This window comes from Tamandua tetradactyla, chromosome 24 (assembly GCF_023851605.1).
Source record: "Tamandua tetradactyla isolate mTamTet1 chromosome 24, mTamTet1.pri, whole genome shotgun sequence".
In the NCBI taxonomy this organism is placed as follows: Eukaryota; Metazoa; Chordata; class Mammalia; order Pilosa; family Myrmecophagidae; genus Tamandua; species Tamandua tetradactyla.
In genome coordinates this window covers 96,403-122,877 of record NC_135350.1, presented here as the reverse complement: position 1 = coordinate 122,877, position 26,475 = coordinate 96,403, and the positions used below count along the sequence as shown (strand labels likewise).

General features: G+C 56.1%; 1 protein-coding gene and 1 pseudogene across 1 annotated transcript; both read left to right on the top strand.

Annotated features, from left to right (window-relative positions):
• Nucleotides 1-2,368: 2,368 nt before the first annotated feature.
• On the top strand, nt 2,369-12,021 carry LOC143668548 (galactose-3-O-sulfotransferase 2-like). The gene is made up of 4 exons (XM_077143240.1): nt 2,369-2,397; nt 9,083-9,166; nt 10,143-10,413; nt 11,165-12,021. The coding sequence occupies exons 1-4, from the start codon at nt 2,369-2,371 to the stop codon at nt 11,981-11,983; spliced, it is 1,203 nt and encodes a 400-aa protein (XP_076999355.1). The 3' UTR covers nt 11,984-12,021.
• A 6,773-nt stretch (nt 12,022-18,794) lies between these two features.
• Nucleotides 18,795-21,201, top strand: LOC143668547 (sialidase-4-like; annotated as a pseudogene).
• Nucleotides 21,202-26,475: the final 5,274 nt, after the last annotated feature.

Below are 26,475 nucleotides of genomic sequence, written 5' to 3'. Positions count from 1 at the left end.
AGACCTCATCAGAATACTAGAAGTCAAACCCATCATCATATCAAGGCCACCATTTTCTTATGTATGCCCCGTGACACAGCATGTGGTCAATCTGCACATGCTCAGTGATCAGGGCACCTTTAATTACATCATCTGCTGCCACTGTGCTCATTATCCTAAACCTGCCCATCTTATAATTCTCTAAAACTGTCAGAGTTACTGCAGTTCAGGAGACAGATCTTGGACCATGAGGCTCTCCTGCTTCATGCCTAGTAATAAACTCTTTCTGTCTTTGAACCCACGGGGTCTCAGAAACTGGTCATTTTGATAGGTGCCACTTGGGGGAAGGGACTCAGACAAAGGGAGTGTGTGGTTAAAAATCACCCTGCAGCAGGAACCGGGAAGCTACTGCTCCAACCTTGGCACCAAGCTGTCCTCTAGCTGCCTCCTGGTGCCAGCTGGCAGGGCACTTCCTTCCTGCTGCGGTACCACGCACAGCCTGCACAGGTGCCCCCGGCCCTGTGATTGACTAAAGGTCTGGCAGGGAGGAGGGCTGAGGTCTCCTGCTGGGAACGGTGCAGGGCATGGTGCCATACCTGGCCCCTTCACTGCACAGGCCACCGCGGCAGCATCTGGGACAGTCCCCTGGGTGGGCCTGCACGCTCCTTGGCCCCACAGCTCAGCCTCCACCTCCGGCCATGGCCATTTCACTCCATTATTGTGTTCAAACTTCTAAGGACACCAACCTGATGCACTTTGCCCTCAACTTAACTGATAACATCTTTAGAGGCCCTACTTACAAATGGGGCTTAGGACCTCAGTGTGTTGTTTTGGGGGCACAGTTTGATCCATAACATCAGCTTATTGACCATCAGATGTCCCTGGCCTGGTTGCCCCCTGTACTCATCCCTGGCCACTCCTGCAGGGTCTCCCTGGCTGACCCCTCCTTGCCTCGTCCCCTCTTCCCTGGCAACTCTTTTGGGTCGTGACTCTTGTGCTGATGGCTCAGGTGTGGCCTCTGGCCAGGTGGAACTCCCAAGCCCCAGACTCCATCTCACCCCTGGACCTTCCGGTGCGGAGCCCAGCTCCTGAGTTGCTGCCTGAGCAAAGATCAGACCTCAGTGATCTGCAGGCACAACTCCTGGGCTCTACAGCCTCTGCCCCTCCGTCTGGCTTCTGCACGGCTACTCTTTCTCCCAGACACCCACCCTGAGTTTCACTATGGTCCTTGAGAATTTGCCCTCGTAAGGAATGGCCTGGCACATTCCGGGGTGTCTGATGGCAGTGGACCCCATGCTGCTGGCTGACACTCCTTCAACATACTTAGGTGGCCAGGCCAACGCCACCACTCACAGCTGTCAGCAGAAGTGTCTTATATGTGGCAGCAGTGTGCTCAGGCCTGACCACTGCATGGTGCCTTGGTCCCTGGTGCACCCCACACCCATCAGCAGGAAGGTGGGCAGTAAGGCCCTATGGGTCCTCTGGCTACCACTTACCCCAAGGCCAGCTGAGCTGGCTCCGTGGCCTCTGTGCCTGCTGGGGTTGGTGCTCCTCCCTCTCCTGCCTATTGTCCATGGACGCGGCTGACCCTGGGACATGTTGACCCTGGGACACACTGACTCCAGGATGTGCTGATCCCTGGATGTACTGACCTTGGGATGCATTGACCCCAGGATGTGCTGACTCTGAAACATGCTGACCCCATAAAGTGTTGACCCCTGGGACACACTGACCTGGGGTTCCCTGAGTCCAAGACTCCCTGACCTTGAGACACCCTGACCTTGGGTCTCCCTGACCCAAGAACACACTGACCCTGGGACATGCTGACCCTGGGATGTGCTGATCCTGGGATGTGCAGACCCTTTAGACTCCCTGACCCTGGGTCTCCCTGGCCCCAGGATGGTCTCCTTCTATGTGGTCTCGGGCCGTGGGCTCTAGGGGGCTGCACTCCGCCTCCACCCACACTGTGGCTGGTGAACTGCACAGCCTGATCCTCCTTGCAAGCCCACCTGAGCAGGTGGACTGCCACGGTCTGGAAGCAGGTGGGAGTCTGTCCAGGCAAGTCCCCCGGGGACTCCCCATCTCTCATCTGCAGGGTGTCTGCCTGTACTTGCATGCTAGGAGGTGGGATGGGGTGGCCATAAAAACCACAGGTGTCCCCTTCCTGTGCTGGGTCTGAGTTGGCTCTTCGTAAGCAAGTGGGGGCAGATGGAGGGAGTGGCCCCACACTGATCTGGCAGGTGAACGTCTGTGGGACTCCTGCTCCCTCCCCCTCACCTGGCCCCACCCCTCCGTGCCTGCAGGGACAGCGGGCAACGCCATCTTGGCACTTGGGCCACCACTGCAAGGCGCTGCACCTGCTCACGTCCCTCCAAGCTCCTAGGACGACATGCTGAGCACACTGGGCGGCACGCAGAGGTACACAGATAGCCACGGTGCGGCCCCCCCGGGAGACCCGGGGGCTTTAGGTCCTTGGTGCTCCCACAAGCCGGGAGAAGGGTGCCGTGTTGTCTTTGTCTTAAAAATGAAATCAGTTTGGGTTTTGAGTATATTTTCCACTAATGCTTACTGGAGTTCAAGTTTCCCTGGCTTCATTTTGGTCAGCCTTTAACCCCTTGCTGTCCTTCCCAGGAGGTCTGGCCTTGGCATTGGGTGCATGGGGGCCTGTGCCCCTGGCAAGGAGATGACAGGGCTGCCGTAGGATCTGGGGTGATGGCCTGCACAGGGTGGGGCTGCCGGGGTTTGCACCCCTGGCCATGACTCTGGGTGTGCTTTGCCGTTGTTGTTGCTGGATTTACTGCAGCAACGTCCCCAGCGCTTGCCCCAGCGGGTCCCCCAGGTCCACCGGGTTTTTCACTCCAGTGTTCACAGTGCACTTTTGGGTGACTGCTGGGGCACGAGGCCCCGTGGAGTTTATGCCAGGTCCTTTCTCTTCTGGGCCCCAGCCTGGCCCTGCCAGTCCTGGGTGATTGAAGAGGGGGTGATGGGAAGGGGGTGAGATTGAGAAGCACGGCAGTCCTCTTCTCTGGCTGGCTCGGTGCGCTTTGGGGAGATTCAAGCTCTGTTTGGGTGCCCCTTACTCCGTGTGCCCCACGCCCTGCGATGGCACCCAGGACGACTGCGGTGACCAGCCTCTCTGGGGACGAGCGTCGCCCTCCTGGGTGAGAACGGAGGCTGCTTGTGCGGGGCTGCCAGCCAGGGTGCGGGGGCAGCAGAAGCCCCCCCAGGGCCACCCCACCCCTCGCCCCTGGGTCAGTTATCTCCTCAAACTGGGGCCTCTGCCCAGGCCATGTGGGTATGACCAGGGAGGTGATAGCGCATCCACAAGGACCCCTCTGTGGGCGCGGCCCAAGTGAGCATAACAGGGTTCCTGAGCTGGTGGCACCCCCACAGCACAGGCTCCTGTGCACCTCTGTCTTGGTTCCCAGGTTTATCGGCCAAACGCCCTGCGCTCTCCACCCAAAGGGGGGGCAGGGGTCGTCCTAAGTGTCCTAGCTCCTTCGCAACTGTTGGGGTGCAGCTCAAATGACAGGTGCCATTTCCCACTGACGAGTCACTGCTCACCAAGCCCAAAGTGCAGGCTCAGCTGTGGGCACCCTTGGAGGTAGGAGCCGGCAGCGGGGGCAGAGGGCATGTGAGTGGGAGCTGGGGGAGCTGACTTTGGGGCCATTGGCGGAGGCCCAGATGTCCCTGTAGACCTTGTGACCTAGAGAAATGCTGTTTCTGTTTGGATAAGGCTCTGGTTTCTGGTGAGAAGTGCCCCATGGGGTCCCACCATGCTGAATTGTCCATGGTGACATCCCCTGTGGCAGTGTGTCCACGCCCGGGCCTCGGGACACTCAGCCGTGGTGATGTCTTGGGGGGGAGACTGGGCAAGTGTCAGTGAGTGTGGGTTTGTGGTGGGCTGGTGGCGGCCACACAAAGGTTGAAGAAAGCTCCCAGGAGCAGGTGCCCCTGGCTGCTAGCCCATGCATAGCACCCACCCAGACCTGAGGGGGCCACCCACAGAGGCTGGCCCTTCTGAGGGATAAGCTGTCTCCTGGACACAAGGCAGGTAGAGGTGTCCGGGTGGACCATCCCGTGGTCGAGGCTCTCGGGTGGGGAAGATGTGCAGGACGCTGGCTCCGCGCCCAGGGAGTGGGACTTAATTTGGAAATCAGGTGAAGATGAGGCCAGAGGGGCTTGGGGTGCCCTTATCAGAGGACCAGGCAGAGGGAAGACTGTGGGGTGGGAGCTTGGCCATAGACAATGGCCGGCAAAAGCCAGAGCAGGACGAGGCAAAGGTGCCACCCACAGCCCCCCAGAGCCTGGGGAGGTGGTATGGCCACAGTACCTCGATTCGGAAGTCTGGCACCCAGAGCTGAGAGAACCCACTTTTGTTGTCTTAAGCCCTTCAGTTTGTGGACATGGGACAAACAGCCAAGAGAAATAGCGAAGGCTATGTCTGCTGGCCAGCTCCATGGTGGGCCGCTCGGGCCCACACCTTCTGGAAGAGACCCTGTCTGGGCCGGGGTCAGGTCACTCTCTGAGCTGTGGCCTCTCATCCATCACCGCCCAGCAGGTGGGCTCTGGACCCCTGGGGCTCCTGCTGCCCTGAGATCTGCTGTGTCTGTCCCGCTGTGGCCGGCTGCCTACCTCGCCGCCGTTAGGAGGCTGGTTATGCCCGGTCTTGGGTTTGTGGGACCCGGACAGTGAGGTCTTTCTCCCGGGACCTGTGACCTGGGCTTAAGCAGGGAAGTGGGCTGCAGTCTGTCCACAGCCGAGAACAGCAGAGTCAGGGCAGCTTGGAAGGGTGCCCTGGGGCCCCCATTCTCCGCAGTACGGGGCCTTGCAGGGGGTGGGACCCCCATCTCCTGTTGAGGGCCAAGATTAAGCTTCCTGGGGAGGGGCCGAGGTGTCCTGAGTTCAAATCGGCTCAAGGTTCAGGAGACAGGGTAAGCAGAGCAAGCAGGACCCAGGGCAGGGACTGGCTGCTGGCTGCCTGGCCCCCACTCTCAGGGGCGGGGGGCTCATTGCACTCAGGGCAGCTTCATGAATTTCCTGTGGTCAACCTGCAGCTGCCTGGAAAAAGCCATGACGGGGCTGACAGATGAGGGAGGAGCTTCTGGGCCAGGATGGGAGGGGGAGACTCGGGGGCTGCCCTGTCAGGGGCAGGGACTTCCTCCTCACCTCCTGGAGGGACAGGGGCCTCCAGGCTTTAGAAACAGGGCTGCACCGTGTGGGAGGCTAGGGCTGGGGCTCCCTGCAAGCCCACGGGGTGGGGGAGCCAGAGGAGCTGGGGGCAGGACCAAGGCAGCTGGGGGAAGGAGGGAGGGAGGGCGGGAAGGGTGAGGCAGCCGGGTTGGCTCGGAGGTCCCAGGTCCTTTTTATCCCTACGGTGCTACTTCAGGGGGAGGGGCACCCCCCCCACGCTGAGTTCAGGTCAGGACTATGTTTCTAAATACCGACTAGAAGTGGGTGACCATGACCGGTGGTCAGAAACAGGGGTCCCTCAGCCACCCCACTGAGGTGGCGAATCTGTCCACATCAGGTGAGCTGGTTAGGTTTTTCTTTAAATGTTTAAATCCTGGGCATGCAAAATACATTCTCTCAAAACCCTCCATGAGTCTCCCTCATGGTCAATATGGCCATCCAAAGCAGAAGTGCCTTGGCCACGGATTCTGACCCCCTCTCCATGTTGTACAGGCCCCTGAGCCCAGTGCCGCCCGTCCTGAGCCCAGTGCTGGCCCCTGGCAGCGGCTCTCCCGGGCCTGCTTCAACCTGCGCTCAGCAAGCAGACCAGGAGGTGTTCCTGGGGGAGCAGGACCATCTCCAGAGGTTCCATATGGAGGATTTTTTTTTATTTAAATTATTGTAGTAACATACACACTGCAAAATGTGCCACTGTAATGTTCTTAACTGCACAATTCAGTGGCATTGATTACATTCCCAATGTCATGCAACCCTCACTGCTATCCATAACCAGCTGGTCGGTTGGGCCATGGGGGCAGAGAGCCTCAGGCACGCACAGGTGGCAAGCTGGGAGGGGCTCAGGAGGACAGCACAGGGCCAACCACACAACCAAAGTACTGCCGTTTAGAACTGTGCCTCTCCCAAGGTTTGGGGTGTGGGCACCTCCTCCTTCATATGCAGCCACGGGGGACTGGCCCAAGTACCAGGGGAGGGGATGGGAGAGAGGTGTCAGCCCCACACTGCAGCTCTGAAAACGTGACAAGGGCCCCCAGGGAGAGCAAAGGCCCTCGCGTCCCCTCACTGGCCAGTTTCCTCGTGGAATGTGTGGGGCATGGAGACGCGTGCTTCCACCCAGCAAGGGGTGTGGGTGTTTGGCGGCCAAGCAGACACAGCTGTTTGCTTGCTGGAAAGCCAAGTACCAACCCTGTGGAGGCCAGCATGCCCCCCAAGAGTGTAGGGACCCATGCCCGCAACAGGGCCGCAATGTAGTAGGTCTTGATCCACTAAATGCCAGAGAAATATCCAAAAGGTATGGCCATCCACAGCCCCAAGGATGACCCACCCCAGCACTGGCTGATGTGTTCGTGAGCCGGCATACAGAGACCCCACACCCCAGGAATTGCCTGTTCGGGCAGAAGATCTGAGTTGGACAAAGGCCAGCCTTCAGCAAGCTCTTGACACCCAGGACCACCCCTTTGCCCCCAGACCCACCGCCAGCTCTCTGCTGGGTCCTGGGCCTCAAGCCCAGGTCATGTCCGAGGGTGATCACTTACATTTCCTTCAGGGTGTGTCTACCTCTGCAGGTGCATCCTGGCTCTGATCCAGGCCTTAGCCCACGGTGGCCGTGGGTTTATATAAATGTGGCCAAGGAGGCTGATGCCACTTTCTCCCTTTGCTTCTCCACAGAGGCTGTAAAAGCCGCTGTGGTCAGGGGTGACCATAAGACCAAGTTCAAGCCAAAAATATATATGTGAAGGTTTGCAAGGGGCTTCTAGAAAAATGTTTGACTCCTCATGGTGGCTGGCCCTGTCGCTTCTCCTTTCACGCTGATCCAAATGTGGATGCGATATTTGGAGCATGGCAGCCATCTTGGGACTATGAGGCAACAAGCAAGGAGAGCAAGAGACACCAATATCCTCAACCTGGTAGGGCTGTGAGTCAGCAGGCACTGGGCCCTGTGAGCTGGTACCTGCAGATCCTCTCTCCAGACTTCTAGATTTGTGAGGAAAAGCCACTCTTTTTCTGAGTAGAGCTTCTAAGCAAAACATGGTTTTAGCTTACTAGAGATGGAACATTTAAAAAGGGGAATTTATTGAGTTGGAAGTTTACAGTTCTAAGACTGAAAATGTACAGACTAAGGCATCCAGGGAAAAATACCTTGATCCAAGAAAGGTTGTTTGTTGCTTCCTATTGAAATGGAACTCGAAGGATATTAAGGAATGAATGATGAGAAAGAAAGAAAGAAAGACACAGACAGGCTCAGGGGGTCTGAAGCTTCACTTTACATCAGACATCAGACAACTTTATTCTTATTGAGATCCTGCTTAAATACTGCAGGGTGAAAAAAGGCATGCATGCATTTCTTGAAAGAACAGAGAGCTTATTTTTCAGTGCTCTCTTCCTTCATACTTACCATAACCATTTGGGATAAACATTCTCTTCCTCCCAGACTGTTCTACATAACAATCTCCACACTTTACTGCTCCCATCCTGAGGCCAGCTGCTCCCAACAAATTCTGCAGGTCTTGTTTTAACACTTGGCTCCTACAGTTATTGGGTTCAGACCATCTCTGTCAGCTGGAAAGGCACATGGCAATGTCTGCTAGCTTTCTCTCCTGGCTTCTTGTTTCATAAGGATTCCCTGGGGTGTTTTCCTTCTTCATCTCCAAAGGTTTCTGGTTGCATGGGCTCTGTTGGTTGTGGTGGCTCTAAAGCTTTTTTTCCAAAATGGTTCCCTCCTAAAGGGCTCCAGTAAGGAACCCCACCTTGAATAGGTGGGGATACATCTCCACCCACAATTGGGTGAATCACATCTCCATGGAAACAATGAAAAAAATCCCACCCAGCAATAATGAATGAGGATTAAAGGACATGGCCTTTCTGAGATACAGAATAGCTTTAAACTGGCACACATGATGATGATGTGCGGATGAATGGCCAGTTCAGCATCTCCCTGAGCGCCACTCATTTTCCACCAGTGGCTTGTCAATCCCAGCTGGGTGTCTAAAGACATTTCACATTCAACAGATCTATTTCCACCCCTCAACCCCACACCCACCCTGCCTCTGTACCAAGGCTCCAACAGCTGAAACCCCTCCCCCTCTCACAGGTGGGGAGAGTTGGGGAGGGGCAGGCAGGTCCCTTGCAGACAGTCACCTTGGCATGCGACATCCAAGCTTTCCATGCAGCTCTTGCCTACACGTGAGCTCGTCTTAGGGAGCTTTGGGGAGGCACCGAGCCTCCTTTTGACCAGGAGATGTGAGGCCTCTCATGAGGGGGTCCCCACTTCCCCACCGGGCAGGTCTTGTTCCAGCCCCGTCCCTCCCTTAACCTAGTCCTAGCATCCCACCTTAGGTGCCCTGGGCCAGGGACCAGGCTTCCAGGCCCTTTGTTTTGGACTCCCCAGCTTGGGGCTGAAGCCAGGCCATCCATCCAACCCTCTGACCATCTGTCCCAAGACACCAGGTCTACGCGCCTGGCCGCCTCTCTTCTCCAACCCTGCACCCGTGTACTTGTGGGGGTTGCTGAAATCAAGGTCTTTGGGGCTGCCAGACTCCCAGGGGTCTCTGTGGGGTCAGTGACTCCCTGAGCTGCTCTTGCCTGTGTACCCCTGTCCACACCACCTGCTCCAGCTCCCTGGCTCCTGCCACTTAGGTTCTCCTGGCTCCTGAGCCATGGGGATGTGGCAGGGGGGCATGAAGGGTTCAGGGATGGAGCCTGAGGTGCTCCTGTCTCCTGGGCCCGGCCAGCCTGGGCCAGCAAGACATGTCAGTACATGCAGTTATGAGACCATGGGCGTTAGGGCTGAGGGGCATGTGCAGCCAAGGGCCTGGGGGGCGGCCCCGGTCAGGGATGGGGCACGCCGGTGTGGGGGCGCCCCTTGGAGACCCCACCTGGGCCCTGACTTGGGGACTGACTGCACCCCTCACAGGTCCTTCCGGGTCATCCTCGCCCTCCTGGGCCTGACCGTCCTGCTGGTTGGCTTCTTGAGCTCGGATGCCGGCCTGTTTACACAGTAAGTCCTACACCGGGGGCTCCTTCTGGCCCTGGCTGGGTGATATGCAGGTCGCCGATCCCCGGGGCCTCTGGGTGGACTTCCATAGGAAAGGGGGGTTCCAGGCAGGTCCCAAGGGATGCCGTGCTCCACCCTGGATCGTTCAGTCTGGCCTGCCTTGAGGCAGGGAGAGCAATCTTGGGAGACCAGGAAGAGTGGCCTGCTCTGGGGCCTGAGGCCTGGGCAGACAACTGGTGAGCAAGCCCGAGGGGGCACTGTGGGGCGCCCTACTTGGATCACAAGAAAGGAACAAGTGTCTATGCCGGCCCTGCCAGTCAGGCCAATCTGTCCTGTGTGAAGGGTTAGCCAAGAGGAGCTGGAGGGGCAGCTGGGGTGTATGACCAGACTCATAGCTCCCACCCCAAGGCAGGGAACAAAATGGGGAGGCCACTCAGGGACATAAAGCCTTAGGGAGGAATTCCGTCCATACCAGAGGGCCCTCTGGGGCTGTGGAGGTGAGGACTTGCCAGGTTAGGAAAGTGCAGAGATGAGGTCTGGGAGGGTTGTGGTTTGGGGGATTGTTGGGTTGGTGAGTGTGGGGTTAGGGGTTGCAGGGTTAGGGATCTTAGGTTGGGGGGTTGGTGAGCTGGAGGGGCTGGGGGTGTGAAGTTGGAAGTCTCAGATTGGGGGTTGGGAGTTTGGGGGGATCCAGGATTGTAGTCTTAGATTGGGGGATGTGGGGTTGGGGGTCTTAGATTGGGGGGTTACTGGATTGTGGGTTGTGGGATTGTGGGTTACTGGTGGAGGGTTGGCATGTTAATGGGCCCAGATTGAGGAAGATAGGGCTAGGGGTCTCTAGTTAGGGTGTGTCTGGCCAATTTGGGGGATCTCAGGTTGGGGTATTGCTGGATTGGGGGTCTGGGGATGTGGAGTTGGAGTCTCAGGTTGTGGGGTCTGGAGGGTGTGTCTCCCACTGAAGATGCCCCCTTCCCCCCAGCCAGGGCCAGAGCTGGGCCGCAGGGCCGCCTGTCACCAACCTCATGTTCCTGAAGACGCACAAGACAGCCAGTAGCACCGTGCTCAACATCCTTTTCCGCTTCGCTGAGAGGCACAACCTGTCGGTGGCACTGCCTGCAGGTGGCCGCTTCCACCTGGGCTACCCCTGGCTCTTCCTGGCACGTTATGTGGAGGGCAGCAAGCAGGATGGGCCTGGCCACCAGCGGCGCTTCAATGTCATGTGCAACCACCTGAGGTTTAACCCATCCGAGGTGGGACTGGTGATGACCAAGGCACACCCATGGCCTAGTGGGTGGTCCCAGGGCCCTGGAGTAAGGCCTTGGTGTGGGGGGTAGGGCAGAGGACGTAGCCTTGCACGGGTCCCCGGTTTCCAAGCTGGAGTCACCTGCAGGGAGATACTCCTGGAGTGAGCCCAGCAGCCTGGCCTCCCACTTTCCTATTTGAGCACTAGTCTTACCCTCCCAACTGCCCCAGGGCCTTTGCACTTGCTTGGTTCCTCCTTGGAATTCGCTCTCAGCTCCTCTAACTTCCCTTCCAGAGGGAATGGGTTATGCAGGGAAAGGTGTGGCCTGGCTCAGGCATTTCGGGGGAGGGACTCCGATGGGGTGCACAGGGAAGGAAGGGTGAGTACCGACCCCCCATCCACCTTCCACCCCCAACCCCACGAAACCTCTTGGCCTGGACATCCACCACAGACCCCTGCGTTTCTGTGAGACTCAGTTTCTTCCTCTGCGGTGGGTGGTGACACAGGGAACCCCCGGGGGTAACACTCCCTGGCTCCTGCCTCCTGGCTCTGCTCGTGGGCCCGGGCGCAGGGACTTGTGTGTGAACCGGACTCTGCTCCAGGCGGCTACAGGCTGCAGGTGGCGGGAGCAGCTGCGGCTGGCCGGGAGGTGGGGGTGGGGAGGGGAGGGGTGCGAGGGGCATATGCCGGTTGGGCAGCGGCGCCTGACGCTCGCCCGCACCAACGGGGAACGAAGCCTTCTCTCCTGTCTCCCACAGGTGCAGAAGGTCATGCCCAACGACACGTTCTACTTCTCCATCCTCAGAAATCCCGTCGCCCAGCTGGAGTCCTCCTTCATCTACTACAAACACGAAGTCCCCGCCTTCAAGAAAGTGCGGGATCTGGACACGTTCCTGGCGTCCCCGTGGACCTACTACAACAAGAGCCTCAGCCTGATGAACGTCCACGCCAAGAACAACATGTGGTTCGACTTCGGCTTCGACAACAATGCTGCGGCCACCGAGGGCTACGTGCGCGCGCGCCTGGCCGAGGTGGAGCGGCGCTTCCAGCTGGTGCTCATCGCCGAGCACTTCGACGAGTCCATGGTGCTGCTGCGGCGCGCGCTGCGCTGGCGGCTAGACGACGTCGCTTACTTCCGGCTGAATGCGCGCAGCGCGGGTACGGTCACCGGCCTATCGCCCGAGGCGCAGGAGCGCGCGCGGCGCTGGTGCGCCCTGGACTGGAGGCTCTACCAGCACTTCAACCGCACCTTCTGGGCGCGCGCGCACGCCCAGCTCGGCCCGCGGCGCCTGCGCAGGGAGGTGGCCCAGCTGCGGGCGCGGCGGCGCGAGCTGGCGGACCTGTGCCTGCAGGACGGGGCGCCCAAGAACAAATCGCAGATCACCGACTGGCAGCTGCAGCCGTACCAGTCGGGCCAGGCCAACATCCTGGGCTACAATCTCAGGCCGGAGCTGGATAACGAAACGCGGCGGATGTGCGGGAGGATGGCCGTGCCTGAGATCCAGTACATGGCCCGCCTCTACTCCCTGCAGTTCCCGGAGAAACCCCCGAAGAAGATCGACTTTCTGGAGGGGTAGGGGCGGGCACCTGGCCCGGGGACCCTCCACCGTCACCCGGGGAGGCCCTGGTGCCTCCGGAACGATGGCAGCACCTGGCGCAGGGGCAGCCCCTCAGAGAGGACCTCCTCTGGTCCGGGACGCGCAGCCTCTTTTATGAACTGGGGGAAGGGACTTAGGACGAGATGAAAGTGAGTCGGACTTCTAATTACGTGTGAAGGGCCCACTCCCCAAACGAACACAGACTGGGGTGTCGGGGAGACTCCAGCAGCTGGAGCTCAGGGCCCCCGCGGAGCTCAGAACCGCCTCCGCCTATTGCCCGAGTATGAGGGCTCCAGGCGACTCATAAAAACACCCTGTGGCTCCCAGGGCAGTGCTACAGAGGCGACGGGTGGGGGTCCGCCAGGGACAGCAGCAGCTTCCAATCTTTGGCTGCCTGTGGTTTCTTTCCAGCAGGACGGTCTTGGACTCAGAAGTGTTTTCCATTACCGACAAGACCCACCAGCGGCAAGCAGGCTGAGACTCTGCTCTGTAGCTGAGAAGGTCCATACCCTTGGTTGTCGTGGAAACCGCCCCTTGGTTGCCATGGAGATCACATCTGATCTGGGCCCAGAGGAAGGCAGCTTCCAGACACCCTATTTACCATATGTGTGTGTGTGTGGGGGGGGGGGTAGTACTGAGGCCTCTTTTCCCGGAGGCTACGATCCCTGACTGCGGGGGTCCTCTGGTAGAGCAGGGTGCTCCCACCCAGTGCCACATGCCCTGGGAACTGGGAGTGCTTGGCGCACCCGAGAATAAGAGCTGCAGTCATTTGGTCAACTGGGTCTGAGCCTGGGCCCATCGTCCCCTAGCCCTGAAGAGAAGCCTCTTCTATCCCTTCTGCCACAGGGGGCTCTCCCTCAGCCCTGGGGACTGCCGAATGGGCCGTGTTTCTGGGCATGTCCACGCAGAGATGGGCGGCAGGCAGGAAATCCCTCTCGGCCCTTCAGGGGGATCATCATTAAAAGAAGGGGCACCACAAACACTCAGAACAGGGGACTCTTGTGGATACCCTGTATTGGAGCGAAATTTACCAAGATGGGATTTCCAGGGGGGGGTTGAGATATTTTAGAATGAAAGAAAATGTATGAAGATTGGGAAAATGACTTCCAAACACCTGAACAATGACAGTGAAGAGCGGAGGGACTTCCTGCTGAGAGCTGAGCCACCATCCAGAGGGATGCGCAGACAGAGGAAGTCCAGGAGGAAGGCAGGAAGGGAGAGCAGGTTCAGGGTCAGCTTTCCTATGAAAGGGGTGAAAGGGGTGCAGGGAGAGGGAGACTAGCACAGCTGAAAAAAGGCTCCAGTGGTTCAGTTGTCAAGGAAAACCTGGGTTTTAGGCAGGATTGACCAGCACCCCCAAAATAAAAGACCCCCATCTCTACTAGCATGGGAGGTGTGTGACCACAAAGCTGAGAAGACTTGCTGCTTCTAAATGCAGAGGACAATTATCTTGGATTGGGGGTTCAGCCTCATCTGCTTCCCCTGCCCCAGAAGCCTAGGGACCCCCTCCCTCAATGGCACTCTCCCATGTGTCTACATCAGGCTTGTCTGTGCATTGAGTTTGGTGGCATGTAAACTGGTGCTGTTTCGGAGGGAAATTTGGGGTATGTAGTGAAATGTCAAATGCAAGCAGTGTTGGTAATAGAGAAGTCTGAAAACATCAGAAAGGACTGTGTGACATGCCAAGATGCCCTGCAGCCAATAGAAACCCAGGAGCTCAGACAGCAGGACTGACATTCCTTTCTGGAGCGTTCTTTGTCATGCAGGGGCTGGTAGGGGTCTGTGGCCTGGCTGCATTCCCATGGCGTGGTGGGGGTGGGGGCAGGAAGGCAGGCCCAGCTGAGATGTGGGGCTCTGAGGCAGGGGGGGCTTCCGCTCACCAACGAGCAAGTGAGCAGACATTCCCTTCCTCAAAGGCCTTGAGACTGGGGGACAGCGCCCCCAAGTGCCCAGGGCGGGGAACATGGCCAGTGAACCGGCTGCAGTGGGGAGGAAGGCTTTGGTCAGAGAGCCAGTCCCAGCCCACCGTGTCCCAGGTCATGTTCCACATGGGCAGCTGGCGTGGCAGAGTTTCTGATTTTCCAGAGAAGCTGGAAATGTAGATTTTCACATGAAATGCCCCTTTTTAAAAAGCTGGCTACTAACTAAAAAAAACTAAAAAACTGAGAAGATGTGCATGGCCAAGGAACACACTGGCCATGGACCCAAGGCCGAGCCCAGTAAGGAGAGGACCCCGGGGTGGGCCATTCCTGGGACTGGGGGCCTCAATGCTGTGCGGAGGGTTCTCGGGCCATGTGGCCCCTCCCGCTCCTGGTCTCCCTTCCAGGTGCCCCCCAGACCTCCTGTGTCCTGACCTCACTGGGTCCATTTCTGTGCACTTCCGGAGCCAGCCCTGCCCTTCCCAGCCCTGACACCCCGATCCCCACTCCTGGAGCGCAGAGCCCCGGTGGGGCCCTGGGAGCCTGACTGTGTGGTTCATGCTTTCTTAGGTGTTCATTTTGAAATGTTAGGTTTTTTTCCCCACATAGTTGTATATTCATCGTGATCATTTCTTAGAACATTTACATCAATTCAGAAAAAGAAATAAAAAGAAAACCAAAAAAAATTCATACATACCATACCCCTTACCCCTCCCTTTCATTGATCACTGGCATTTTAATCTAATAAATTTGTGTTAACAATTGTTCCCCCTATTATTTATTTATTTTTAATCCATATGTTTTACTCGTCTGTTGATAAGGTAGATAAAAGGAGCATAAGACACAAGGTTTTCACAATCACACAGTCACATTGTGAAAACTTTACCATTATACAATCATCATCAAGAAACATGGCTACTGGAACACAGCTCTACATTTTCAGGCAGTTCCTTCCAGCCTCTCTGTTATGCCTTAACTAAAAAGGTGATATCTATTTAATGCGCAAGAATAACCTCTAGGATAACCTCTGGACTCTGTTTGGAATCTCTCAACCATTGACACTTTATTTTGTCTCATTTCACTCTTCCTCCTTTCAGCCAAGAAGGTTTTCTCAATCCCTTGATGCTGAGTCCCAGATCATTCTAGAATTTGTGTCCCATGTTGCCAGGACCGTCCACACCCCTGGGAGTCATGTCCCATGTAGAAAGGGGGAGGGCAGTGGGTTTCCTTGTCCTGTCGGCTGAGAAAGAGAGGCCACATCTGAGCAACAGAAGAGGTTCTCTTGAGGATGACTCTTAGTCCTAATTTTAAGTAGGCTTAGCCTATCCTTTGTGGGGTTAAGTTTCATATGAACAAAACCCCAAGACTGGGGACTCAGCCTATTGCTTTGGTTGTCCCCACTGCTTGTGAGAATATCAAGAATTCAACTTGGGGATGTTGAATTTTCCCCCTTTCTCACCATTCTGAAATGTTAGGTTTTTTTTTTTTTTTTTTTTTTTAAGAAAGACAGAGAGAAGGAAGGAAGGATAGAAGGAAGGAAGGAAGAAAGGGAAACATCTTTAAACATTTTCTTGTTTTATTGTATTTTGTTTTTCCGTTTTTTGTTACATGGGCTGGGGCCGGGAATCGAACCGAGGTCCTCCGGCATAGCAGGCAAGCACTTTGCCCGCTGAGCCACCGCGGCCCGCCCAAATGTTAGGTTTTTAAGTAGTGATTTGATCATCCTTTGACAGTGAGTGTTCTGTTTCCAGGTTTTAGGCCCTTGGAGGGTCCCACTTCGTACTGCAGTATCCTCTGCCAGGGACCAGGATGGGACCAGACCCCAAGGATCCTTCTGGGGCCCATGTCCACCCCAGGGAGAGTGGGGGCTCGCCAGGGGGCCTGTGCCTGGCAACACGCTGAAACTAGGCCATCCTGAGACCCAGGGACCCAGAGAGTTACTGCAGCCCCTGGGCAGAGGTGTCCAGGCAGGGTGTGCCCAGGGTCAGGAGGGATAAACCAGGGTCTCAGGGGATGACTTGGGGGCTAGTGGAGGACGCCCCAGAGGTCAGAGAGGATGATCCAGGGTCAAGGGAGGGGATAATCCAGGGGTCAGGAGTGGACATCCAGATATCAGGGGGAACAGCCCAGGTGTTAGGGGGATGACTAGCCCTGCACAGGCTCCTCCCAGCTGCACAAAGCCAACGCGGAAGGTTATATTCATTGGAGCCACCTGCTCTTAGGAGGCTCTGTCCTTCCAGGCTACCTAGGGAAAGGGAGGGAGGAGGAGGGGAAGGGAAGGGAGGGAGGACTGCAGAGATAAGGAAGAGGGGAGGGAACAAAGGAGGAAGAAAGGGGGAGAAGGGAAGGAGAGGGAGGGAGGGAGGAAGGAGGGACAGGGAGGGGAGAAGGGGAGGGAGGGGAAGCCTTCAGGGAGGAGGGAGAGGGATCCAGTCAGAGCTGCAGAGACGCTGAGGCAGGCGGACACCGAATGAGCAGCAGTGCCTCCTCCAGCCAGACTTCTAGGACCCTGGTCCGGGTCCCTGCCCAGCAGGTCAGCTCAGTGCCCACAGAAGGTGGTAAAGGGGAGGGCCGGGCCCAGAGCCCCTAGGAGGGCTCCTCTCCCTCAGCTGCCCAGCCGAGGCTCTGGCTTGGGCCATGACCCTATGGCTACTTGGAGCTGGCCGGAGGGGAGTAGCTAAGGGTGAAGGGGGTCCAGGCCCTGCAGAGGGCTCCCCTGTCTTGCTGCAGCCCTGGGATGCAGCTTGGCCCCTGCCAGCTGCCCCAGATAGTGGTCCGTGTGCCCACCTGCCTGGGGTCAGGCCAGGGACACTCACAGACTGCCCCTCTCTGGGCTGGGGGGAGTCCTTGGGCAGCACCTCACCTCCAAAATGAGGGCTGGGGTCACATGGCTAAAGCTTCTGCAGCAGGGTTCCTAGTGGGAGATGTGCGGCAGGCTACATGTAGGCGGTGGGGTCACAGACACCAGGGCAGGTTTAGATCGGTCAGGGAGGGGCCTCAAGCTGGACCCCCCGCTCCACACCTGCCTGCCGGTCCTTCTGCTGATGGCTGCAGGTGGCACTCCCCAGGCCCTCACCCCATACAAGGAACAGAGCAGGGTGGCTCCAGATGTGGCTCCACCCCTCCACCCAAGGCCCCCTCCCCACCCAAGACCTCCCATCCCTCTCCCAGGGTTTCCTTCCCCCCGCCCCCAGCCTCCCCTCTCCACCTGGTGCCTCCCTTCCCCTCCAGGATCCCCGTAGGCCCTTCGCTGGTCCTTACAGCCACCTATTTCAGTGCCCTGTGAGCCTGCCACAGACTGGCAGATCTGAAGACAAAAAGGCTGGGAGGGAGGTGGGGTGTGATTGCGTGTGAGACTGTGTGCATGCATGTTTACGTGTGTGAGCGTGTATGTATGCTGTGTGCAGGAGTGTGTATTTGTACATGTGTATGTTTGTGCTGTGTGGATGTGTCTCTGTGTGTGGTGTTTGTGCATTTGTGTGGATGGGTGTGTATGTGTTTGTATGTGTGCCTGCATTCATGTGTACGCACATGAGAATGTATATGTGTGTATGTGGGTGTATGTGTGTGCACATGAATGTGTCTGTAGTTTTGTACGTATGTGTGAGTAGGTGTGTGCATGTGTGTGTGGCCTGGGGCTGGCCACTGAATGTGCAGGGCCAAGTTCAGGCAGGACAGGCTGTGGGTGGCAAAAAGCATCTTTGGGGAAACCCTGCCGAGGCACAGCAAGACCACCCACAACTTGGCCTAGGGTCCTGGTGCCAGGAGTTGAGCCTCCTTGGAGAGGTCCCATCTCTTCCCCGGCCTCAGTTTCCTCTTCTGTGAAGCAACAGGCTGGGGCCATTCTCCAAGAACATGAAAACTCAGGGCCCTGTGCCTGATGGATCTGTGGCCAGCACCCCGAAGTGGGCTGGTGGGGAGGGGTGAGGCAGCCTGACCTATGGGTGGGTCTGCCGGGAGGGGAGGAGCAGCCTGGCCGGTGAGTGGCCTGTGGGGAGGTGGGGGCCACGAGCCTGCAGGCACGTGGTCACAGTTAATGAACATTGGGCCACCACCGGGAACTTCTCATGGAAGCCCAGTTCTCAGCTTGGCTCCGGCTACTGCCTCCGGGAAGCCTGCCCTGCCTGCCCAGCTGTCAGACTCTCATTCATCGCACCCTCCCCAGCCCCTTCAGTAGGGAGTGCCCTTCTGTGTGCTCCCAGCTGATAGGGCCGGGCAGTGGGTCGATCCAGGAGGATTTAGGCATGGAGGGTTTTACTTTTCCGCAGACCTTTGCCTGCAGTTGGGTTTTGTGGAGGCAGCTCCTGGTGTCCCTCTGGATAGGCTCCCCTTGCCATCACGGCCCCGAGGCCTGGCCAAGGAGCTGCATGCTGTGTCAGTGTTGAGAGGAACCACAGGCCATTTCACAGACAGGGGTGCAGTGCTGTGGGGTGTGGATGGGGCTGCAGAGGGGTCGTCCTGGACCTGGCTGGAGGTGGGCACCAGCCCAGGGTAGGAGAGATGTCTGTACCTGCTGAGCTCCCCCAAGGTCCAGAGGACACAAGGCAAAGGGGTAGGGGCTAGGGGGGTTGTATGTGGAAGCCTGGGGGCTGGGTATGTGGGGGTGTGTGCAGGGAGGATGGGAGCATGGTGGCATGGGGTGGAGAGTGGGGATCTGGGGGGTTGGGATGAGGGGGGTGTGCATGTGTTGGGTGGATGGGGTGGGTGATGGGTGGGGGTGGAGGAGTGTGGGTGGGTGAAGTGGGGTGGGGTTGGGGATGTGTAGGGAGGGTGGGGGGGTTTGAAGGTGTGGGGGAAGATTGGGTGGGGGTGGTGGGGGCGTGGGGGTCTCCCCACAGAGAGCGGATGACCCTGTGCGCACTCCTCAGGGCATGGGGACCCGGAGGGAGCCTGCGCGCACCGTGCTCTTCGCGCGGGAACGGAGCGGCCTGACTTACCGCGTGCCCGCACTGCTGCCCGTGCCACCCGGGCCCACCCTGCTGGCCCACCTTGCAGCGCCTCAGCCCCGACGACGCGCACCCCCACCGCCTAGTTCTGTGGAGGGGCACGCTGGCGGGGGACTCCGTGCGGGTGAGGGGCCAGCCCGGAGCGGAGGGCGGGGAGCGCAAGGCCCACCCCGCCGCCCTGTGACCGTCTGGCCCGCCCTCCTCCCGCAGTGGGGTGGCACACACGTGCTGGCCTCGGCCTCCCTGGAGGGGCACCGCTCCATGAACCCCTGCCCCGTGCACGACGTGCGCACCGGCACCGTCTTCCTCTTCTTCATCGCGGTGCAGGGCCGCACCCCCGAGGTCGTGCATCTCGCTACTGGCAGGAACGCGGGGCGCCTCTGCTGCGTGACCAGCCGCCTTACCTGGAGCGCCTTACCTGGAGCGGCGCCCGGGACCTCACGGAGGAGGCGGTGGGCAGTGCTGAGCAGCGTAGGGCGGGGCCGGGGGCGGGGTGGAGGTCAGCAGCTGGGGCCCCGCAACTACTCTCTGATGGCCGTTGGTCCTCTGGGGCCTGCCACAAAGGTGAGGCTGCCTCCCAGTGCCCCCTGGGCCTGGGCAGACCACACCTGCTGCCCTAGTCCTGCCTGGGCCTGACAGGCTGGACCTGGCACTACCATTGGACCTGCAGCTGCCATCTCTGTCTTCCTGGACGTGGGGCTTTGTCTGCAAAAACGAGAGACACAGACACTGAGGTCCCTTAACCCCCAAGTTTCACAGCTTCTCTTGCACCTCCTCTACCACTTCCTCTTCCTTCTCTTCTCACCCCTGCCCAGGAGGGCACAGCCCAAAGCCCAGGGAATTCCCTCCACTCCTGCTGCCTCCCTTCCCCTAGGGGCCTGACCACCCCCGGTCTTTTTGGGGAATCCACCCTACCCTGGCACATGGAGGCTGACCCAAAGGGCCATCTCCAGTCCTGACACAAGGGAGCTAAACAGGAAACTCTGAAATATGCATGTGACATACCAAAGCTGCTCCAGGGTTACCTGCCTGTGCAGACCCTGCCACATGGGATTCAGGGTCCGGGATTACCCTCTAGCTGACCTGTGGGCTATCCCCAGACCCTGTTCCTGAGTGCTAACCTGTAGGTTCTTCTCGGACCCTGTCCCCAAGAGCTGCCCGGTGGGCCTCACTTCCCCGCTTTGCTGCCCCCTCTGCTCCCGTCCCTCTGCAGCTGGGCTTGAGCTCACACCATGTCAGGGGCACCCGCTTGCACAGCCTGTTCCCACACTGAGACCCCAGCTGAGGGGCAGCCCCTGGCCCTGTGCACGCTAATCGTGGCCAGAAGCTTACTTGGGCCGTGAAAAAAAGGTACCATACACCTTGGGACAGCAGAATGGGTGGGGTGTCCTTGGCACAGCCTGCTCAGCTGGTCCTGGCTCCTATTGTCCCCTGTTTCCCCACCCCACCGTGGGCTTGGCTCTGGCCTTTGCGGTCTCCTACCCCTTTTCCTTTCCCTAGACTGGGCCACATTCGCTGTGGGCCCAGGCCATGGTGTGCAGCTGCGCTCCGGCCGGCTCCTGGTGCCCACCTACACCTACCATGTGGACCAGCGGGAGTGCTTCGGCCGCCTCTGCAGGACCACCCCCCATGCCTTCACCTTCTACAGCGATGACCATGGTCTCAGTTGGCACCACAGGGACCTGGTGCCTGGCCTGCGTTCGGGCGAATGCCAGCTGGCTGAGGTGGAGGATGGGCAGGGCGGCTGCATCCTCTACTGCAATGCCTGCAGCCCCCTGGGTAGCTGCATGCAGGCACTCAGTGCTGACGAGGGCATGTCCTTCCTGCCGAGCCAACTTGTCCCTTCCCTGGCTGAGACTGCCCATGGCTGCCAGGGCAGTATCCTAGGCTTCCCGGCCCAGGGGAGCCTGGCCTGCGGCCTGCGCTCAGGGGGGACGTGGGGCCCTCGACCCCAGGACTGCCCAAGCTTCGTGTGGCCACATCTCCGAGCCCCACGTGGCTGTTGTATTCCCATCCGATAGGGCGCAGGGCTTGGCTGCACTTGGGCATCTACCTGAGCAGGGCCCCCCTGGACCCCTACAGCTGGACGGAGCCCTGAGTGATCTACCAGGGGCCCAGCAGCTACTCTGACTTGGCGCCCATTGTACCCCTGCCCACGGGAGCCCTGGTCCTCACCTTTGCCTGCCTCTATGAAAACAGGAGCAAGGTCTCCTATGAGGAGGTCTCCTTCAGCATGTTTTCCCTGCGTGATGTGGTACAGGATGTCCCTCCATGGCCTGAGCTGCCCATGGCCCATGGCAGGAAGGCTAGGGGGCACTACCTGCCCTCGTGACGGCCAGCTGGAAGCAGGGTTCTGGGTGCGTGTGATACCCTGAGGTTGCAGGGGGGGACTTGGGGATGGAGATAAGCAGTACCTAACCCTGGGGTCAGAGTGGCCCCCAGCTCCCTTTTGCTGTCATGGACAGCCTCCAGGAGGGATATCAAGGGTGAGTCTATTAAGGACCCAGTTTAGTCTCGTTGCTTTCACAGGTGCAAGGAGGTTCTTTCAGAAGGAGGTGCACAACCACCACTGGAGGGGTGGTGTGGCTCTGAGCTGCCTGCAACTCCTGCCCCAGAGCCCCACCCTGCAGACCAAGGGTGGGGAGGGGCAGGAGAGAAGCCGCAGACCCTGGAGTTGACTGATGCTCCGTCCCTGCTCCACCCCAGGCTAACGACCCTCCATCCACCTGGACTGGACATGGATCCCTGGATTAGCAGCCATGTGCTCCGTTATGCCTGGGGGATTTTGCTTTTGACTCTTGCTCTACTGGCTATTTTCTGCTTTGTGCACCAGAAATAAAGGACTGCACGGCCGCATCCAAGTCAGCATGTCTTCTTCTTTCTTTTCTCATCAAAGCCCCAGGGAGGGCCTGCAAAGCTCCAGCCCCACTGCCAGAACCCGCCCCACCTGACCCCAAGTCCTCTTAGTCAGAAGCTAGGGCTCGGTGACCAAGGGGACAGGAAGACCTGTGCCAGAAAGGCCACTTCCTCCTTGACAACAATCTCAAATTAGTCTGGGGTTTGCATGTGGGTGCGGCCCACCCTGGGGCTCTGCATTTTGGGCTGGAGGAGCAGGTCTTGGGGTCAGTGTGGAAGCGGCTGTGCAGGGCCTTGGACTGGCTCCTCACTCACACCACCTGCTGATACTTCTGGGGAGCGCCTGAGCTCACCCTGATTGTGCCCATAGGGAAACCCTTTTTATTTCTTCTCATTTTTAAAGTCTCTGTTTCTGGTTATAAAAATAATATCTGTGCATGGCAGACAATTTGGAAAATGTAGAAAAAATGTCCTCCTTGGACTCCTTCTCCCCCTGACGACCACCAGTATCCTTCGGGTGCTCCTGCCTTGCTTCTCTCTCTTTTTTTTTAAATTTATTTATTAATTAAAAAAATAAGAAACAAAATAAAACATACATAATCAGTAATTCACAATATCATCACCTAGTTGCATATTCATCATTTCTTAGAACATTTGCATTGATTCGGAAAAAGAAATAAAAAGACAACAGAAAAAGAAATGAAACGAACACAGGAAAGAAAAGAAAAAGATTATACCTATCATACCCTTCTCTTTATTCTTTTAAAAAGAAGTGTTTCTCTTAACCCCACAAAGGATAGGCTAAGACTACTTAAAATTAAGCCTAATCTCTCTCCAGCCAACACAACAAGCAAACTCACTGCCCTCCCCCGTCTATGTGGGACACGACTCCCAGGGGTGTGGACCTTCCTGGCAACGTGGGACAGAAATCCTAGAATGAGCTGAGACTCAGCATCAAGGGATTGAGAAAATCTTCTCAACCAAAAGGGGGAAGAGTGAAATGAGACAAAAAAAAATATCAATGACTGAGAGATTCCAAACAGAGTCGAGAGCTTATCCTGGAGGTTATTCTTACACATTAAATAGATATCATCTTTTTGGTTAAGGCATAACAGAGAGGCTGGAGGGAACTGCCTGAAAATGTAGAGCTGTGTTCCAGTAGCCATGTTTCTTGAAGATGATTGTATAATGATATAGCTTTCACAGTGTGACTGTGTGATTGTGAAAACCTTGTGTCTGATGCTCCTTTTATCTGCCTTTTCAACAGATGAGTAAAACATGCGGATTAAAAATAAATAATAGGGGGAACAATTGTTAAAATAAATTTAGTAGATTGAAATGCTAGTGATCATGAAAGGGAGAGGTAGGGGGTATGGTATGTATGAATTTTTTTCAGATTTCTTTTTATTGCTTTTCTGAATTGATACAAATGTTCTAAGAAATGATCATGATGATGAATATACAACTATGTGATGATATTGTGAATTACTGATTATATATGTAGAATGGAATGATCTCACATGTTAAGAATGTTTGCATTTGTTGTTATGTTTAAAAAAATTTAAAAATTAAAACAGCAAAAAAATTGAAAAAAATGAATATGAATGCTGAATCATAAAAAAAAAAAGAAGTGTTTCTGTGCTTTTTACACTCAGCATTTCAGCATAAGCATGCCCTCTGATTATTGCAGACACTGAGTTGGTTTTACTGTGAGTGATTTTAGAACCTGCAGGATGTAGTTTATTCTGGCATCCCTGCTCTATGAATTCTGACACTGCTCCGATTTCCACTTAAACCATGTGTGATACACCTGTGAGGGGGCCTCTGGCTCCCCTCCTTAGGTTGGGTTCTAGGAACTGTATGGCCAAAGGGCCAACCAGCAGGTCCCCAGCATCGTGGGCATCAATGAGGCTCTGAGTCTGTGAGGGTCCTCAGGGAGGTGGGATCCCCAGCTACCTGCACACTGCCCCTGCAGGGAGAGGGTCCAGCCGTGGGAGGTTCCCACTGGGCTCTAGGCACAGAGGGACAGAGGCCAGCCTGGCACCCTCAGATCCTGGAGATCCTAGCCCACTGGGGCAGTCACAGCCCCTTCAGAGGAGAGCGTCCCTGTGGGGCTTGGCGGCCACACTTTGGGGCCGTTTGCTTTCAAATCTAACCCTAAGAAATGAGCAGGGGCAGGGGATGTCCCAAAGACTAAGCACTCACCGCTCAGAGCCCGTTCCTCTGCAGTGGGCGGAAGTCTCCCTGAATTCGTGTCCACTGGAAATGAGGTCTTCATGGGTGTAATTAACGCTCTCCAGATGAGCGTATCATGGATTTAGGTGGGCCGTATTCCAATGGCAGAGATCTTTAAAAGAGACAGAAACGGAGGCAGCCAGGAACATGTGGGGACTGAGGCCAAGAGTGGAGAAGTGTAGCCATGAGCCAAGGGACACCTGGACCCCAGAGCTGGGGGAGGAGAGGAGAGAGCGTCCCCTGGGCCCAGAGGGAGCACTGGCCCTGACAGCACCTTGATTTCAGACGTCTCCAGCATAAGAAGGATAAACTCCTGCTGTTCTAAAGTCACCCGGGCTGCGGTACTTGGTTACCCGGGAGGCTTGTAAGCTTCCTTCCTTCGTTGTCCATCCGTCCGTCCACACTCAAGGAAGCACAGGAGCCTCCTGAGCAGCTGAAGGGACTCCAGAGAAATCCTCCCCCTCTCCCTTCTTCTGGCAGCAGTCGGGCATGGATCACAGGAAGGGTCCTGGTCAGGACTTGCGAAGGGGTTGTACCCTCCCAGGAGAGTGCCCCTCAGTACGGCCCCTCCCAGGCATCTGGGGTTCTGGAGGCCCTTGGCCCTGCAGGTGAGCTCAGGCCTGGGCAGCCCCTCCTAGGGGCCTGGGGGGACAATCTCCCTGGGGATGACCCCCTGGGGTCAGGTGGTTTGCACCCCCCCCCCCCCCCCCCCCCCGGCAGTGCTCTCATTCCTGCCCTGCCTGCACCTGCTCTCTCTGGTGTCCAAGGAGGCTCTGGGCACCTGGCGCCCTCTGGTGTCAGGGATGTGGGCAGCTGTGTCTGGAGCTGCACCCTCCCATCTCTTTGGCAGGGTGTTAAACCATCTGCCAGGTCCTGGGGTTGACTTTTCTAGGGCCTCTGCCTGCTTCCTTGGCACATGTTCCTCATCCTGGGAGACTGTCCCCTGGGGAGAAATGAGCCATCCAGCTGTGCGCTGGGAACCCTGGTTCTCCAGGGCTGCCCTAGCCTCATCACCCCCCAGAACCACTCCATCTGGTGGCAGGCACCCCAGCTTCCCCCATGGAGGTGTCCCAGATGCCAGCAGCCTTTCTTCAGAATCCAGAATATATGAACAGTGTTCTTGGGGGAAGAATGAAAATTCATTGACGGCTGATGCTTTGCCTTGTCTATGAGGCAGCCACAAGCCTGGGGTGTCTCTATGCTGATTACCTGAAATCCTAATCATTCAACGTCCCTTCTCATCTCCAGTCTCCTATTACAATTGCCTGAGGAGTTTCCAAACATGCTGATGCGCAGATCCTACCTCAGACCCTTTAAATTTTAATGTTAAGGGGTGGGTTCAAATCATTCAGCAGATGCTTTTTACATGATCTCATGATTTAGACCTACTGGTTGGACCTGCCCTATTTCTTGTTACTTCTCCCCCTCACTCCTACCATGGGGTTCTGCCCTGCCTGTAAAGATTTTAGTATTCCTCCTGACAATCTCAGGTAAATTCTCCTTTTCAGTGGCTTTTGTCCAGGATGAAGGTACTCCTAATAATCGTGTTTATCTTCCTGGGTCTTCATAAAACTGGCTCCTGGGTTCCTATTTTTTTTATTTATTCATTTTTTATTTTTTTAAACTTTTTTTAATTAATTAAAAAAAATTAACAAACAAAACATTTAGATATCATTCCATTCTACATATACAATCAGTAATTCTTAATATCATCACATAGTTGCCTATTCATCATTTCTTAGTACATTTGCATTGATTTAGAAAAAGAAATAAAAAGACAACAGAAAAGAAATAAAAAGACAACAGAAAAGGAATAAAAAGACAACAGAAATATTTTTTAATATATATTTTTATTGTAAAACCTTAAAAAACAAACATACAAACATTCTTGACATACAACATTCTATACATGGTATACAATCAGTGTATACAATATCATCACATAGTTGTGTATTCATCACCATGGCCATTCTTTTTGAACATTTGTATCACCTCAACAAAAGAAAGAAAAAAGAAAAAAGAAAAAAATTCATACACACCATACCCTTTACCCTTTCCTCTCATTGACCACTAGTATTTCAATCTACTCAATTTATTTGAACCTTTGTTCCCCCTATTATTTGTTTATTTTTTGTCCATATTTTTTACTCATCTGTTCACACCCTAGATAACAGGAGCATCAGACACAAGGTTTTCACAGTCACAGAGTCACATTGTATAAGGTATATCATTATACAATCGTCTTCAAGAAACAAGGCTGTTGGAACACAGCTCTACAGTTTCAGGCACTTCCCTCTAGACACTCTAATACATCATAAACTGAAAAGGAATATCTATACAATGTGTAAGAATAATCTCCAGGATAACCTCTCAACTATGTTTGAAATCTCTCAGCCACTGACACTTTATTTTGTCTCATTTCTCTCTTCCCTCTTTTGGTTGAGAAGGTTTTCTCAGTCCCTTGATGCTGGGTCCTGGCTCATTCCAGGATTTCTGTCCCACATTTCCAGAGAAG